This window comes from Hyperoodon ampullatus (assembly GCF_949752795.1).
Source record: "Hyperoodon ampullatus genome assembly, chromosome: 4".
Taxonomy (NCBI): domain Eukaryota; kingdom Metazoa; phylum Chordata; class Mammalia; order Artiodactyla; family Ziphiidae; genus Hyperoodon; species Hyperoodon ampullatus.
Genome location: NC_136917.1, coordinates 36329956 through 36348552, shown reverse-complemented (window position 1 = coordinate 36348552; position 18597 = coordinate 36329956). Strand labels below are relative to the sequence as shown.

Here is an 18597-nt window from a genome sequence, read left to right as displayed (position 1 = left end):
TAGTGTTGAATGATTACGCCATCTGAAGAATGGAGAGGATAATGGTGCCCCCTCCTGGCACAAGGGTGCCACGCCATCACTGCGTGAAAATGCTTGCTGCTCACATCTGGACCAAAACCCACCAACATGCTACACGACCAGCACATTCTCATCCTGCCCAGAGTAGCCAGCATGACCAGGGACAGTGCCCTCCTCCTCCTCAGACTCATGGGCGAGGACACACTCTCCTCTTTGCCTCTGCAAAGGTCCTGGGGAAACTATAAGTCCCTTGGCCAGGGCATTCTCTCCCCCTTCCCCTGGCCAACGCCCACTGAACCTTCAGATCCAGCTTAAACTTCCCTCCGGGGGAGGCTTTTCCTGATGCCCCAGATGAGGGCAGGTCCCCAACAACCCAAAACAGATGCTCCCTAACAGCCCTGAGCTCAGCAGAAGTGAAGTCGTGATTTATCCCAGGGCGACCCACTGTGGGCTCTCAGGACACCCATGGGGTGAACTCCTGTGGGCTCTCAGGACACTCATGGCCTCAGATTAAAGGGGTGTGATGGGTACATACCAAAGGTCGGGGTTGTCAATGCTGTTTTCTATGCTGAATTGTTCAATCTCTGGTCCCACCTGAGCAACAAATTTGGCCAGTTTCTCTGCAGTCTCCATTGTCTTCGTATCAACTACAAAATAAAGCAACTGTCATGTATTGGTTCTGAGCTTCCAATTCCCATGTGAACATCGTGGGGTTGTGGAGACTGATTACAAAGACGGTCCCTCACTGTACCCTTGCCCTTTGCCATGTGACTCTGCAGTTCTGTCCAGCAGAGGTGGACTCTCTTTATTCCCCTTGAATTGGGGCTGGCCCTGGAACTCTTGCTGGCTAAGAATGTGACAGAAATGTGGAGTCCAGGCCTGTGAGGGCTCAAGCACCTCCTCTGCCTCTCCTGGATGGCCAAACCCGACTGTCAGGTGAACTGCTGGTGGGTGACAGGCATGTAGCCCACTACCCCTATCACCTCAGCTGACAGTTCCAGACAACTGGCTGCTGCCTGCAGACAGTTTGCAGGCCCAGCCCAGCTGACTCGAAGCAACATTGGATGCCTCCTGTTTGAAGCCACAGTTTGGATTGGCTTGTTATGTAGCAACAGCTAGAGAAATGTAGCAGTTGTGTAGATTTTTTTCCTTCTCCATTCCCACCTAGTGCTGAGTGGGAAGCACTGGCCAGAGGGCAGGCCTGTTGCAGCAGGAGGAGGTAATGGCTGGGAGAAACAAAAGAAACTGCAGTTCAACTAACTTTAAGGAAGGAAACAGAGACCTTAGCGGGAAAGAGGAAGCAGAACGAGAACACGGGCAGCCTTATGGAACATGTAACGGGCAAGAATAGAGAGAAATGGATCAAGGAGCTCAAAGCCCTAAGCACGGGCACATGGCACACCCTGCTGGCCAGCAGGAGGACCTTGCAGGGAAGCACAGAGTCACCAGGCAGCACCTCGTGTCAGCTCCACACTCAGGATAAGAGGAAGGGTGGAGCAGGAGTCTAGGGCCAGCCTCTTGAGGAAGCAAGAGGAGAGAGAGTGCCCGTGTGTGTGCCATCCTGGCCAGGTCCCTTTCGCTGCTGCCTGCTGCCCAGCCCAGCCCACTGAAGCCACCTGTCTCTGCAGAGACCCCTGGGGATAGATGAGCATTGGGGCTGGGGCCCAGAGGAGGGGGACAGGAGTGAGCACCCACCATCAGTAGACAGGCAGGGAGAAGAGGTCTGAGGGGCTTCGGAGACATCCACTCCTGCTGGCTTGGGAGGTGGGCCTGAGGCTTCTGGGCTGGGGTCCCGAGGTGAGGGTCCGGGTGGGTCTGGTGGGCAGTCCTTGGCAGCATCATTTCCATCTGGTTGGGGCGGCTTTCGCTGCAAGGAGCCTGGAGCCTGCCGGCCATGGTGTTTCAGCCTGGTGCCTGAGGAGAGGAGGGTCTGGGTCCCGGTGGTCGCTCTCCTCACTTTCCAGCCCCGGAGTCCTTGAGCTCGAAGCAGCCCCCGCCGCCGCCCTGGTAGGAGCCTCTTCTTGAGGCTCCGGGCCGCCCGGGCATATAGCATGGCCCGGACTGCACACGCTGCCGCCATCGGCTTCTGATCTGCTCCTGGCAAGGTCTGGCTCATCCGCTGCATTTCTGCCAGCTTCAGCTTATAATATTTATACTCCAGACTACTGTCATCCGATAAAAACCTATATAACAAAACAGGAATAGCAGAACATTTGTGAATACACCAGCATAACCAAATTGTCGCTGTAAATACACTTCTGCAAACCCTTTCTACTTGGTGGCCTCCCTGCTGTTGGAGAGGCTCTGCCCGGCTCCACCAAAGACCCAGAGCTGGGCCCTGGTCATCTGTCCTGCTCAGAGTGACCACAGGGTGACCAGGAGCTTTGACCGAACACTGGTCGATTCCTCCTCAATTTCCGTCATCAGCAGCCATGAAGGAGCTCCCAGCTCCTGGTGGCCTCACAACACAAACCAGTTACCCTGAAACCATGGAAGTGCTCTGCTGTCAGGGAGTGGCAGTTGTTGCTCCTGGACATCACTTTCAGGAGATGACACCCTTCAAATGGTGGGCACTCAGCGACCTTTTAACTACATCATTAAGGCCAGTGTGCCACTGCTGTGAAATCACGTGCCAGAGTCTTAATGAGAACAGTACAGAAAAGAGGAGTTTGAGTTACATGTACTGACATAGAAAGAGATCCGTAATACAGCCCATGGAGAGCAAACTAGAGAAGACGACCAACACTGATACATATCATATGAAACTGCTTTGTGTACATGACATCCACGTATATTTGGTTTTTTCACATAGGTTGAAAGAATATAAAGCAAACTTAAGGATTTGCTCAAGGAATGGGTTAGAAAGGGGAATGACTGGGTTAGGAGGGGAAGGTCACATTATTTACTTTGTTGACCATTTCATTAGCACTTTCTTTCATCTCTATTAATCCTTTCCTTGTAGTCTCTGGGCTTTTTGCACCATTTCTTTCTTGCTTCATGAGTTGAATGCTTACCTTCACTCTTTATTTCTGATACACACACAAGGTCGCACCTTTCTCCCAACCACTGTTAACGGCTGCATTCTATATGCAATGCTCTCCCTGCTACTTCCTTCTGAAGAGTTTCTAATTCCAATTCTAATTCTCTTTCATACAAAAGTTATGTAGAAGCCTGTTTTATTTTGGCTGTTGCTGGTTTCAACTTCTATGCATTGCACAATGTGGCCCACGTGATTTTCCTTTCCTGGGATATTCTGTAATTTTCTCCACGACCTCATTCATAACAAGGCTTGTTTGTGTTAAAGAACGAGTACTGTTTGGTGAGTGTGGCAATATTTCATGGGGCTTTTGGACTGCTTGACATTGAGATCATATATTAGATGAGGTTCCCAATTACCAATAACAGAAGCTGATTGGCTGTGAGGTGGCAGTGCACAGCAGAACGCTGGCAGCACCGTGTGATGTGGCATGTCCCTGGTGGGCAGCTCCATATGAAGCTCCTGTTGATGCTCACTGCACAGTCAAGGTCTGGCTGGATCTGAGGAAACAGCCTGTGTGCTGGCTCCTCTGCTGCCTTGGACACTCTGCTGGGCCAACAGCAGCATACTGCAAGATTGCACCCTAACAAGCAAGGGTTGCCACATAAGGGAAGGTTGACCAACACAGAAGCTCCAGTTCTCAAGTCAAACGCAGCCCCTAATCCAGGGCAGAAAGTGGAGTCAGTGCCCAGGTGACCTGGATACCCAAGATGTAAGTCCCTTTCCCCTGGTCGGTTCTAATGCTAAGTGCATGCTGTGTGAGGACATGTCACAAACCCATCTCCCTTAGTTCTAGTGGAGCATAACATCAAGAGCATAGTTCAAATCCCAGTGTAGCCACTTATTAGCTGTGAGATTTACTCAATCTTTCTGTGCCTCAGTTTCTCCATCTGTAAGATGAGACGGATGATAATAATAAGCTACTTCATCATGTTGCTGTGAGGCTTGAATTATACACTTTTCATTATAAGGAAAATGCTTTGGGGAATTCCCTGGTGGTCCAGTGGTTAGGACTTGGTGCTTTCACTTTCGGGGCCCGGGTTCGATTCCTGGCTGGGGAACTAAGATCCCACGAAACCTGCAGTGTGGTCATAAAAAACAAAACAAAACAAAAAAGAGCAACATAGGCTTATCATCTCTAGAGATACAGAAGTAACTGTTAAAAGTAGTTTAATGAACTAAAAGCGACTGTCTCCAAGGAGTGGAACTGGGGATTTCCCTGGCCATCCAGTGGCTAAGACTCTGCACTTCCACTGTAGGGGGCAAGGGTTCAATCCCTGGTCAGGGAACTAAGATCCTGCATGCCACAGGGACACAGCCATGGTTTCTGCCATCGATATCATGGCAGAAACATTTTGCCATTTGTGTTTATTTCATTTTTTTGGTAAATCACATACAAGTACTACTTTAACTTAAGAATTCAATATACACACCAAAAACCTAAGTTTACTAGTTTTTTTTTTTTTTACATCTTATTGGAGTATAATTGCTTTACAATGGTGTGTTAGTTTCTGCTTTATAAAAAAGTGAATCAGTTATACATATACATATGTTCCCATATCTCTTCCCTCTTGCGTCTCCCTCCCTCCCACCCTCCCTATCCCACCCCTCTAGGTGGTCACAAAGCACCAAGCTGATCTCCCTGTGCTATGCGGCTGTTTCCCACTAGCTATCTATTTTACGTTTGGTAGTGTATATATGTCCATGCCTCTCTCGCTTTGTCACAGCTTACCTTTCCCCCCCCATATCCTCAAGTCCATTCTCTAGTAGGTCTGTGTCTTTATTCCTATATTACCCCTAGGTTCTTCATGACATTTTTTTTCTTAAATTCCATATATATGTGTTAGCATACGGTATTTGTCTTTCTCTTTCTGACTTACTTCACTCTGTATGACAGACTCAAGGTCCATCCACCTCATTACAAATAGCTCAATTTCGTTTCTTTTTATGGCTGAGTAATATTCCATTGTATATATGTGCCACATCTTCTTTATCCATTCATCCGATGATGGACACTTAGGTTGTTTCCATCTCCGGGCTATTGTAAATAGAGCTGCAATGAACATTTTGGTACATGACTCTTTTTGAATTATGGTTTTCTCAGGGTATATGCCCAGTAGTGGGATTGCTGGGTCATATGGTAGTTCTATTTGTAGTTTTTTAAGGAACCTCCATACTGTTCTCCATAGTGCAAGAGTGTTCCCTTTTCTCCACACCCTCTCCAGCATTTATTGTTTCTAGATTTTTTGATGATGGCCATTCTGACTGGTGTGAGATGATATCTCATTGTAGTTTTGATTTGCATTTCTCTAATGATTAATGATGTTGAGCATTCTTTCACGTGTTTACTAGTTCTTTAACACTGTTTTTTGCACACTCTTTCTTCTTACAGTCTCTGGGTAATTCTTTCTGAAGGAAGTCACAGGTGATCAAGTCTCTGAGTCCAGCTCCCTAATCTGTTCTTCGTCCAGGTCAATTCTATCAGCCGACCACTGAGATCATTTCAACAATCACATTTGTCAATTCCAAGATCCTTAATTGGTTCTTTTCCATAACAAGCAGTTCCTATTTCATGGATACAATATGCTATTATCCACCCAAGACTATTAATTACACATTTGTACTTGTAGACAATCTTCTTTTCCTTCTAGTAACTTCTTAGGTGCCAGATCTGCTGGGTTGGGTGGCCCTCTTTCATGCTGCCAGTTTCCCTCAAATACTTGGTTTAGAGCTCAATATTCATTTCTGATTTGCAACCCCCTCCCACCGCCACACATACGCCCAGCTCTGGCTATGCTTCCGTCCGCCACCCCTGACTGTCAGAGATCATGAACCTGCTGGGTAGTGCACAGCGGTCATGTGGCAGAGAGGCATGCTCCTAGTCCTCTCAGGGTCCCCCTTCCCTCCAGCCCAATCACCTCGGCAATCACCTGGAAATTGCCCCTGGGTCTTCCAAGTCTAGATGACATCTTACCCAGAGGATTTGGTCTCTGCTTTCATCTGTCAATCTGAGGCTATCTAGCCTCCTTCCTTCAGTATGAGCGCTGGTTGAGACCACAGAGCCAGAATGTGAATCTCAGCTCTGTCTTTTACTAGCTGTGCCTCCTTGAGGCAAGAGGTCTCTTTTGAGCCTCAAGTTTTCTGTCTGTAAAATCAGGATGACAACATACCTAACTCAAAAGGTTTATGAGGGTTCGGCCAGCTAATGCTTAAAGCAGTAAAGTGCTTAGAACGATACCAAGTGCACAGAAAGCAAAAGTATTTGCTAAATTAAAAGTATTCAATAAATGATATTGGGGCAATTAGGTTACTGAGTTTCTTTTCTTTCTTTCTTTTTTTTTTTTACCTTTTAAGTTACATGCCTATCTTATTCAACACAGGAACATAATCTAAATGAATTCAAGAATTCTGTAAAGGATTTCCCTGGTGGCTCAGTGGTTAAGAATCCACCTGCCAATGCAGGGAACACGGGTTCAAGCCCTGGTCCGGGAAGATCCCACATGCCACGGAGCATCTAAGCCCGTGAGCCACAGCTACTGAGCATGCACACTACAGCCCACGAGCCCCAACTTCTGAGCTCAAGCACTGCAACTACTGAAGCCTGCGCGCTTTAGGGCCTGTGTGCTGCAACTACTAAAGCCCACGCACCTAGAGCCCGTGCTCTGCAACAAGAGAAGCCCCCGCAATGAGAAGACCACGCACCACAACAAAGAGTAGCCCCGCTCGCCACAACTAGAGAAAGACTGAGTGCAGCAACACAGACCCAGTGCAGCCAAAAAAAAAAAAAAAATCTGTAAAAATAAAACCATAACAATTTCCAACTCTTCTCCTGAAAAATCGTGCTGGTTAGGACCAAAGCCCTGGTGCCATTACCCAGAAATTTACACCTTTCAAGCATCTTTAGTAAGTACAACAGCAAAAATAGAGAGTTTGGTATGGATACAACATTGACTATACCAGACCTGAACAGACCACTCAAAAAAGAGGAACTACAACTAGAAATCCTATGAGTAAACACATAATCTCTTTAATTAACAAAAGAATATAAGGTAAAACATCACACTATGAAATTATCTTTAAGTCAAAACACTCATGTGAGGGCATGGCACATGTACAGAGTGGCAGTGAGGGTGTCAATCACGGAAAATAACCTGATGATAAAGATCAGTGGTCTCCACCAGGGACAACTTGTCCCCCAGGGGACACTGAGCAATGTCTGAAGGTATTTTTGGCTGGGATGGAGGATTCTACTGGCATCTAGGGAGTGGAGGCCAAGGATGCCCAGGACAGTCCCCCCACAGAGAATTATCCAGCTTCAAACATCAATAATGCTGCAGTTGGGCTTCCCTGGTGGTGCAGTGGTTGAGAATCTGCCTGCTAATGCAGGGGACATGGGTTCGAGCCCTGGTCTGGGAGGATCCCACATGCCGCGGAGCAACTAGGCCCGTGAGCCACAACTACTGAGCCTGCGCATCTGGAGCCTGTGCTCCGCAACAAGAGAGACCGCGATAGTGAGAGGCCCGCGCACTGTGATGAAGAGTGGTCACCACTTGCCACAACTAGAGAAAGCCCTCGCACAGAAACGAAGACCCAACACAGCAAAAATAAATTAATTAATTAATGAACTCCTACCCCCAACATCTTCTTTAAAAAAATAATAATAATAATAATGCTGCAGTTGAGAAACACTGACACAGATCAAAAGCCTCTAAAATGAGCTTTCCTTTTTTTTTTTTTTTTTTTTGCGGTAGGAGGGCCTCTCACTGTTGTGGCCTCTCCCCCTGCGGAGCACAGGCTCCGGACGCGCAGGCCCAGCGGCCATGGCTCACGGGCCCAGCCGCTCCGCGGCATGTGGGATCTTCCCAGACCGGGGCACGAACCCGCGTCCCCTGCATCGGCAGGCGGACTCTCAACCACTGCGCCACCAGGGAAGCCCTATGAGCTTTCCTTCTAAACTAGCAATTTTACTCCCAGATATTACCGTAATAAACTGCCAGAAATGTAGACATAAATAAAAGCAAAACAACATTCATCATAACGTTATTAGAAACTAAGAATCCACCAATGGGCAATGGTTGAGTGTAGTATACTGTGTAAGAAGGAATAGTATGCGTTCATTGATAATTAGGACAATTATGTTAAGTTTAAAACACAGGACACGGGCTTTCCTGGTGGCGCAGTGGTTGAGGGTCCACCTGCCGATGCAGGGGATGCGGGTTCCTGCCCCGGTCCGGGAGGATCCCAAGTGCCGCAGAGCGGCTGGGCCCATGGGCCATGGCCGCTGGGCCTGCGTGTCCGGAGCCTGTGCTCTGCAACGGGAGAGGCCACAACAGTAAGAAGCCTGCCTACCGCAAAAAAAAAAAACAAAAACCACAGGACACAACTACAGAGCACACACTGTGGGGGAAAAGTGGGAGAGCTCTGAGTAACTCCATCTTTGCCTCTTTACTTTTCTCTATTTTTACAAAGGGCGTATGCCACTTTGATCATTTTTTAAAAAGTTAACAAAGTATAAAACCTTTCCACTTCCAGCAATCTAATCTAGAGATAATCCTAAACACACACACAAATGTGACGCATTAAGCTATTCACAGAAAAAATTAAAAATAGTGTACAATCAAAAATATTCTAAAAATCCAACAAGAGAGGAATGGCTAGATAAACTGATCACCTACTCTGCGAACTGTTAAACACGGCCATCTGAAATGTTTACAAAAAGTAGGGAATACGAGCATTTTCCTGTGTTATCTAAAAGGAGTAGGGTATATCACAGCATAATCACAACTGTGTTAAAAACCAGCTTGCAATGAGCAGAAAGACTGGAAGCAAATACCCAAAAATGCCAGTGAATGCCAGTAAGCACACAGGTGGCTTTGCCCAATTTTCTGTTCTTCTTTACCTTCTCTAATGAGCAAATACTGTATTTACGGTGAAAACCTTAATTTTAAAAAGTTCTATTCAAGTGAAGAGGCAATAAGGCAAAAGGAAAAAGTTTAACAAACAGTAGCAATAAATCACAAACAACTGCTGAGATATATTCCTTATCTTACACTCACTCTTTGCATACACCTCTCACCTCATCCTCAAACCAGCACAGCAGGGACAAAGTGCTCCATGTCCCGATGAGAGAAGGCCACATGGCAGGTAAGCAGCAGGCTGGAGCTTGAACCCACATGAACCTGACCCACCCTCATGCTCTTCCCACTGACTACACCACAGCACAAAATAAACATCTCACCCTCTTCTCTGGACATCATCAGAGCAACAAAAACATTGCCATGTACTTAATGGGAGGAATTCTGAAGAGCAACATTTAAAGACCTACCAGTAAGCAGGGTCCTCCTTGAGAAGGGCTCTTTCTTTGGGAGACAGGCTGCCTCCAACAATACGTGTAACCAGCTGGTCAATGGTGTCCACCACCTTGTGGTCTGCTCGCTGGGGGACCTCTGGAACACACAGAAGGGCTTTTCTGAGAAACACACTGGACCACATGGGTCCTGGGAAGACCAGGACAGAACTGAAGGCTTAGGGTGGAGCCTAAGCAGGCACCAGGAACTGAAATCCTCGTTCATGACAGACCAGCATTGAAAAGAGGAAAGGGGCCTGTTATTCTTGAAACCAATATGCAAAATATCCTCTCAAAAGCTGTAACAGCATAATCGCTAGGAGAGAAATAGTCACAAACTTACGATGACTGTACAGAGCAATATATATACATATTCTATAGGAGAAAATGGTGTGTAGCAACTCCAAACCACTTTTTGCATACATCTTAACTTGAATGTTCATAATATTAAGGGGAGAACAAAAGACATAAAATGTATCTAGGTATAAAATATGTAAAAAGTATATCTAAACTGTGAGTTGCAATACGAAAAAAAGGAAAAGAGATACGAAATTACAGACACACAGAAAAAAATTAGAAGGAAATATACCAGAAAGTTAACAGAGGTTATCTATGGGTGGTAGATTTATCAGGGATTTCATTTTGTGTGTTTGCTTTATCTATAAAAGTTAAACACACATGTGTTTTGTAATCATAAAACATATACATAAATTTACAAAGAAAAATTTCCCAATTAAAAAAGTCAGTAGGGCTTCCCTGGTGGTGCAGTGGTTGAGAGTCCGCCTGCCGATGCAGGGGACGCAGGTTCGTGCCCCGGTCCGGGAAGATCCCACATGCTGCAGAGCGGCTGGGCCCGTGAGCCATGGCCGCTGAGCCTGCGCGTCCGGAGCCTGTGCTCCGCAATGGGAGAGGCCACAACAGTGAGAGGCCCGCATACCGCAAACAAAAAAAGTCAGTAGTTCCAAGGTAGGTGTTCACAGAAAATGTCTGCTGAACGTATGAAAAGAAAAGATTTCTTAAAGTGTGAATTTTCTCCAATGACTTGTAATTTACAATGCCACTAGCAACGCAGAAGAGCATTATGTCCTTACACACTAAGATTGTTTAGTTTTCTGATATTTGCTAGTTTTAATAGCACAAATGGTCTATTTGTTCACTCATTCAATAAAAATCACCCCTAAACTAGAGAGGTTTTCCAGTTTGTTCTGTGGAATGGTATTTTAAACATCAATGTGAGTTCTTAACACAGGATGAGTCAATCCTTCAATTGTCCTGTCATTTCCCCTCTGAAATTACTTTCCCTTTTTTTGTTGTTGGCTCTTATTTTATAGAACTGCTAGTTTTATATGATTTTACAAAAGAATAAGAGATTCAAAGTCAGAAGCTTTCAAAGACAATGAAATTTGTGCATCACTGCAACCATCTCTAGAGAAGATGACCATAGTAAGGGCCAGAAAGTGGGTCCTACTTTTGGCCCAGCAATCATTCTGTGAGTATCTCCTTTAAGGGAGGATTCAAAAACATTTTTAACGAAAATAACAGCAATAATAAATGCAACCAAAGATGTCATCCCAGCATTTCTAACAGTACTGAAGTAATGGCAGGGCAGCGCCCCATAAGACGTGGGCGCTGGTGCTGTCTACCTGCTGACCAGAAAAGGAGCCAATGCTTTGCAGATGCCAATCTCATGGGAACCGAGCTCTGCTCAGCCTCAGAAGCCTCTAGTAAAAGGCACTATGAGTCCAACATCAAGGGAGAGGTGAGGTAAATTCACATTTAGTCATGATGCTGCAAATGCCACAGAAACACAAAAAAGAGCCTTTGATAATCCTGTAAAAGAGCAGATTATAGTGTTTTCAGTACAGCAAGACTGCAGCTACAGGCATGCCTGCATAGCAGCACAACCAGGGAACGGTGGCAGGCAACTTTAGGTTATGGGGGACTTTTTTGTCCTTACAGTTTTTCAGTATCGCTGTTATACTGACTTTCCACCCCACTACTTTGGGGGATGTGGGGAGAGGTCCTGCTTCAGCCCTGAGCCCACTAGTGGAAGGCTCTCTCTCTGGGAGCAGGTGTGGCCGTCCATCCGTGGAGTGACCTACCCAGTGCCTATCACAGTCAGGGCTCCATGAGGGTGGAGAGGATTGAAGAGACTCAGGGACAAATGAGACTTCCCAACTTGGCTGGGGCAATGGAAGCTGAAAACTGTATCAGAGGGAAAGGGGACTTCCTAAATGGCCACATGGCCACTATGTGTGCTCATGACCTCTGGGATGTCTGGGTTGTAAGAACGTCCATCCTGAGAGCAAAGGGGGAGGGACAAGGGACACCAGCCAGTCATTTCTATTTCTATTACCTTCTTCTAGGTCTTTCCCCTCCCCAGTAAGCCAACTCGTTAACTGCAGGTTACCAGGTATACCTAAGTGATCTCTCAACCTTTAGCTAGTCTAGAAAAGCGAGCAGGTGAAAAGGTGCCTCCACCACGCATCCCTCAAAACAGCTCAAACATGGCCTTCCCGACTCCCCATGCTGAGCTGAGCTGGGGCCTCTCCTATAGCCCCCTTAATCCCAGTAAAGGAGGGGCTGGGTTTTGTGACTTCTTTCCCTTAGAAGCCTGGGGAATTCTTAAGAGACTGTGCCCAGCATTTACTCTCCCTTCTAGTAATAACTTGGCGGGGGTAGAGAAGGGGTGCTGTTGGAACAAGCCTTCTTAAAACTTGGCTGCAGGAGGACACAAACACCCCAGAAAGTGCAACACTGTGTACAAACATATATGTATTTTCCCTGGCAAGGACCACAGCTTTTCATCAGATTCCCAAAGGAGTCTGTGACCCAGAAAGTCTAAGGACTTCTGTAACAGACAGAAGATTCCTAATGCATGCTTACATGATTACAGAATGAATGGCAGGCATGTATACTGGGTCATTGTGAGTTAACTACTAAAATTCTGATTTGTTTCCAACTGGCTAAAGGAGTTTTATGTACAAATATCAAAGAGAATGAGAGACATTACAAGAAAACATGAAAAGCAAGCAAATCACAACAAATAGAAACTTTTGCTGCTTTCCTTACCATCACTCAGACCACTCAGAGCCTTAGCCTGAATTTCAGGTTTGGTAGGAGGAACCGTTTTCTCCTGATCTCGGGTTGGCTCGGGTTCAGCTTTCTTGACCTGGAGTGGACAACCACTGCTGACCAGCCAGGCCTTCAGGTGATCGATGTACTCTCTCCCAAACAGAGTTGAGTCCTCGAAGTTTGGAAATGCGGCAGGAGAGGGAGCTATATCTTGGAGGCCGACAGCTTCTAAGATTTTCTCTTGCCGGAAAGAAGAGGCCAAGGAGAACGTCTGTCCCAAAAGAGCTAAAGACTTCCGGCAGAGAGAATTGGTGGTCTCCAGGGCAATAGCCAAGTCCAGGGGGTTACTGAGGGTCTTCATCTTGACACTCAGCTCGTAGGCATTGCAGGCCATGAGCAGGGGTGTGACACTCCTCAGCAGCCGCTCTTGTAGCCTCATTATGTATTTATCAAAGGGCTTTATGATTTCAAAAAAGCAATTTTTGGTCTTCACAGCACCTTTGTCTAAAAGCATGTTTAAAAACTCGTTATCAACTCTGGGTGTTTTCAAAGCAGAGTGCTTTAAAAATTTGATAGTAAAAAAGCAAAAATCTCTGTGCTCTGGTTTTAAGGAGCATTTGAATGAGGCGAGCATTTTAGCACAGGTTTCGGTTTCAAGTTCAAAGAGAGTCTGGAAAAGCTGGGAAAATTTAACATCATCTTTTATGGTGTGGAATCCTGCCCATTTGATTATTTCTATCCCAAACCTCGAAAAAACATCAGACTTATCTATCAGATCGAAGCTCATCTTTCTTCTGGGGAGCCGAATATCCTTCAGATTAAGCCCCAAAGGGATTTTCTGAGTGGGGAATTGGACTTCTTCCGTCCCTGGGTTTGTCCCCAGGGTCAGATCAGGACTTGGGGTGGTTTTCTGAATTTGGTTAGTGCCCTGAGTTTTGGGAGTGATACAACTTATAGTGGGTACCTTTTTTGTGCTCACATTTCTCAGCATGACAAGTTTCCCGACCCCTCCTTTAGGCGTGAGCAGGCCTTGAGTCTCCCCCTTTCCTAGGAGGGCACCCTCCTGGTCAACGATGTTTAGACCTCGGCCTCTGCCCTGGACTTGGCTGCTGCCCCGGAGCACAGTGTCTGCCTCTCCTGGACGGTCCACTTCGTAATCCCGACTCTCTTTCTCCAAACACTCTTTCTCAATCAGCCTGGAGGAGCCAAAGTCCCCCAGTAATGCAGAAGGACCAAAACTATACTCCTGTGACCAGGAGGATTCTTGAGAAACTGAATGGCCAAAGTCTTGTTCCCCAGAGCCACGGAGTGCAAATTTCCAGTCCTGAGAACGGAAATGTCCCAATTTACGGTGGCCGAAGACCTGGTCTCGGGAGTCAGGGTGGGAAAATTCCAGGTCCCGACCACATTCTTTGCGAAAGTAGCTGTCGTCACTTACAGAAGGGTTGCTTGATCTGAAGGAAGGTCCTGGAAATATATCACTTCTCAGGCCTTCTCTCCCAGTGTCTCGAGGATGAGCTACAGATCCGCCCAGAGTGTATCTGCTGTTGCTATGAATGTCATCATACGTATCTGCTCTGGCTCTTGGGACTGTCCTTAGAAGATCTGAAATAAACAATCCAAAAAGAAACACAAACGTACTTTAGACCACAGGCTGCAAACGGATGATCCACAGACCACCAGCCAGCAGGGGTGCTTTATCAGTCAGAGTGCATTTTAGAAGCTCATATTTGTTGCCAACATTTAAAACGTATGTGGTTTCACTTAAAAATAGATTTACTACTTATAAAAACAGAAGACCGGGCTTCCCTGGTGGTGCAGTGGTTGGGAGTCCGCCTGCCAATGCAGGGGACGCGGGTTCATGCCCCGGTCCGGGAGGATCCCACATGCCGCGGAGCGGCTGGGCCCGTGAGCCATGGCCACTGAGCCTGCGCGTCCAGAGCCTGTGCTCCGCGGCGGGAAAGGCCACAGCAGTGAGAGGCCCGCGTACCGCAAAAAAAAAAAAGTAAAAAAAAAAAAAAAACAGAAGACCTACAAGTACTGGGCCTGCATTTGCCCTGATGAAAGTCCATCGAGGCTGGGCAGGAGTGCCTCTCACTCATTCAGATCTCCTGCCCTGGCTCTGTTTTACAAGTCCTCTTTTAGACTCAGGGAAGGGTATTTGGTCCCCAAGTAACCTGGGCTTCTTTACTGCAACCAGAACATCTGTGTATTTCTACTTCTATCACACAGCAGATGGGTTTTCTAGAGGATGTCTGCTTCCCCTGCTTCCTATGAGGAACTCTTGGCCCACAGTGCCACTGAGGCAGGAGCCACATCTGACACTGCACCCACCACAGCTGGCTGGGCCTTGGCTGAGCATCTGACCCAAAGTTGGCTGATAGGCTCCCTCAGAAAGGTCCATTAGGCCAACCAGTTCCTGGAAAAACAGAGACTGAAGCAGATAGGAGGGAAGACAGAAGCTAAACAAGCCACAACAACAGAGGCCACAATGGAAACTAAACACTGTGTACTTTTGTCCTCCTCTGTGGAGAAATGAGAAAAATAGGAAACTATGTTTGCACTTGCTCATTTGTACATAAAGAAACTGTAAGAGAAATTCCCTGGCGATGTACTGGTTAGGATTCCACGCTTTCACTGCCAAGGACCTGGGTTTAATCCCTGGTGGGGAACTAATATCCCATAAGAGGCGTGGTGTGGCCAAGAAAAAAAAAAAAAAGAAGAAAAAAAAGAAACTGTAAGAAGCCAGCAACAGAAGTGAACTATGGGCATATGGGAACAGTGGGCCTCAGGGAGACTTTGCACAGAGTGCCTTTCTTACTTTCTAGCTTTTGAATCAGAATCTATTACCTAGTCAAAAAGTCAAATGTAAGAAAAGGGAGAGAGAGATGCCAGGAAGTAGTGATGGGCCAAGAGGCCACAGGAAGCCAGGGCTTTGTATAAATCCAAGTTTATTTGTCCAACCAGTACTTTCTAAGCACCTACTGCATGTGGGCGCTGTTATAGGCCCTGAAGTTACAACAGGGAAAGGAGATAGCAAAGACCCCACTTTCCTGGACCTGTCAGTTGAGGGAGCCAAACATAAAAAGTCCTTGAGGTGTAAGGAAGTGCCAATAAGAAATAAACAGGCGGGAACTGTGAGGAGGGAAGGACATTTTTAGACAGGCTGGTCAAGGTGGGCAACTCTGAAACAATGTATCTGAGTCGCAGAGACCTGCTGTGGGGGTCAGAACCGGCAGTTGTGGGGAAAGCCTACCAAGCACAGGGAGTGTGAGGACAAAGCCCTGAGGTAAGACGAGGAGGGGACAAATGTGGCCAGAATGGAACAGAGGGAAAGAGGGGCAAAGTGGTAAAGAAGGCAGAACCTAAACTCTGCTGCACACTTAAGTCCCTGGGGCATCCTGACGTAATTAACTAGAATGAGGTTTGACCTGGGCATTAGGGTTTTTAAAAAGCCCCCAAATGATTCTAATGTGCAGCAAAATTAGGGAACTATTATGACAGGAGATGCAAACAGAACGGGGTGGGTACCAGATCAAGTCAGGCCCTTGACAGGACTCTGGGGTTTACTATGAACGAGATAGAAAGCCATGGGGGTGGAGGGTGAGGGAGGGTTGGAGCAGAGGGACAACCTCACTGGCTGCTGTGGGGAACAGACCACAAGGGACAAGAGTGGATGTGGATGTTCCAGCAAGGAGTCCGCCAAGATAATCCAGACAGTGATGGTTACTGGTGGCCTGGTGAGGGTGGTAGCACTAGAGGTAAAGCAGTGGCTGGATTCTACACAACAGGATCTTCCAATGACTTGGTTTACAAGGCATTGGAAAAGTGCAGAGTAGAGCACACGCACAGAGAAAGGCTGACCGATGGACCATGCAGCTCTGTGACAAAGAGATGGTTCCAGAACCATCTAGCACCCTACTGGGTTCACAGTCTCCCCTGCCCCCAACCTTTCCTGAGGTAACTTAAGATATGTATTAGTGTTTGAGTCTCTAGATAAAGATAAACCAAGATTCAAATACCCATATACATACACACGTTTATGTATATACACATATATATGCACATACATATACACACGTATATGTATGTATATATAAAAACACATTAAGTATTCAGGATTCACATATGGCTAAAAGAATTAAAGGATGCACAAAACACCACAGATATGGTTACTTCTGAAGGATAAGGAAACAGCAAAGAGGCTTTTTACATCCTATTCTTTTTTTTTTTTGCAGTATGCGGGCCTCTCACTGTTGTGGCCTCTCCCATTGAGGAGCACAGGCTCCGGACGCGCAGGCTCAGCGGCCACGGCTCACGGGCCTAGCCGCTCCGCGGCATGTGGGATCTTCCCAAACCGGGGCACGAACCCGCATCCCCTGCATCGGCAGGCGGACTCTCAACCACTGCGCCACCAGGGAAGCCCTACATCCTATTCTTAACAACTTAATTCTTCCCATCTTTCGTAACAGGAATAGTTTTGTCTGCTACTCATTTTTGAAAACTCAGAATCTGGAGACAGCCTCTTAGCCTGTTTCTCCAGGTCCAAAGCACATAATAACAGTTATCCCTACCCCAAGCACTTAGGCGCATCCAGCCAACACTGAGAAAGCCTCCTCTACACCTCAGCTGGCTCAAGGGCTGGTGCAGCAGCAAACAGCACAGGCCCAAAGGAGGCCTGGAGGAGGCCAGCCCACGGCAGAGGAGCAAGTACACAGTGAAAAATCAATCTCCAGGCCTACTAGAGCCTCCTGGGGGAAGGCACCTGTGAGCTGGGTCTTAGTGCCTGAGGGAATTAACCATGCAGAGCTGGGATGAGGGATTCAAAACACAGAGAGGCACACAGTATAACTGAAACAACAGGCCCAAAGCAGGGGATGAGGGCTAGGAGCCTCGTGTGCTGTGAAGGACCTCCAAGTTGTCCGCAATCTGTGTGGGCACCATTTTTTTTTTTTGCAGTACGTGGGCCTCTCACTGTTGTGGCCTCTCCCGTTGCGGAGCACAGGCTCCGGACGCGCAGGCTCAGCGGCCATGGCTCACGGGCCCAGCCGCTCTGCGGCACGTGGGATCTTCCCAGACCGGGGCACGAACCCGTGTCCCCTGCATCGGCAGGCGGACTCTCAACCACTGTGCCACCAGGGAAGCCCCATGGGCACCGTTTTTAATTCTGCTGGCATGATGTTTCAAAACTTTGCAAAAGGAATGTTTTCAGGCAGGGCCTACGTTCAGCAGCTCCACAGGCCCCCCAGGCCCTCCTGTCTTGCACATACCAGTTACCTGGCTGCTCCTGCACTTGTCTGAGGATGTATACCCAAAATGGGGAGCCCCAAGGTTCCAAGCAGGGACTTGGCCCAGCAAGGTTGGCATTAAGAGATCTGTGGGGAAGGCAGATTTGAGGAAATGAAGCCAGAAGCTGAAAGACCTTTCAGGAGGAGATTATTGCAATAATCCAGGTGAGAACTGATAAGAGCTCAAACCTGGGTAGCGATGGTGGGGATGGAGCCAGGAGGTTTATTTAAGAACCGTCTTTAGGTGGGGGAAGGTGCCCAGGGAGAAGAACCTCAAGATAATGACAATACTTCCTTCTACATAATGATGTGACATGACAGGTGGACCAAGAGAAAATTTTCTCTCCCCTTAACAAATAAGAAGGTAGGATCTGAGGAGTTGCAGGTCGGGGTCTTGTCCCAACCCTAAACACACGCTCCATCCCCCCCCAAAAAACAGGCACTTTAATTTACCTTGAGCTTTAAACTGAAGAGCTTCCCCTACAGCCTCACCACTGGGGTCCATATGATATCGGTTAGCCTTTTCCTGCAATACAGCATCAAAAGTCTCCTGTGCAATTCTCCTTGCTGCCATGTTTCTCTGACCTGTAGTGAGAAGGGGAAACGAAAAACACTAAGAATGACAACTAATGCTCACAGAGCCTGATCTGTTTCACCTAATCCTCAAAGTAACGAGGCACTAATCCATAATCTGGCATGGTACTTCAGAGGGAGGCCAGATTATTTTAAGGGGAGCTCTGCCCTCATGAACCTCACAGGTGTGTATTGGCTGAGAAGGAGTAAGACAAGCATGTTGATCTTGGACAATTTATTTTGCATCTCTGAGCCCATTT

General features: G+C 47.1%; 1 protein-coding gene across 1 annotated transcript in view; it reads right to left on the bottom strand.

The window, feature by feature from the left end:
- Positions 1-18350, bottom strand: part of SUGP2 (SURP and G-patch domain containing 2) — a 31292-nt gene extending 12942 nt beyond the window's left edge. Inside the window, exons 1-5 of the mRNA XM_079701647.1 lie at positions 18218-18350; positions 12474-14081; positions 9381-9501; positions 1714-2201; positions 554-665 (exon numbers count right to left, since the gene is read on the bottom strand). Coding sequence (XP_079557773.1) covers positions 554-665; positions 1714-2201; positions 9381-9501; positions 12474-14081; positions 18218-18338 — 2450 coding nt within the window. The 5' untranslated portion in view covers positions 18339-18350. The remainder of the gene's footprint in view (positions 1-553; positions 666-1713; positions 2202-9380; positions 9502-12473; positions 14082-18217) is intronic.
- Positions 18351-18597: the final 247 nt, after the last annotated feature.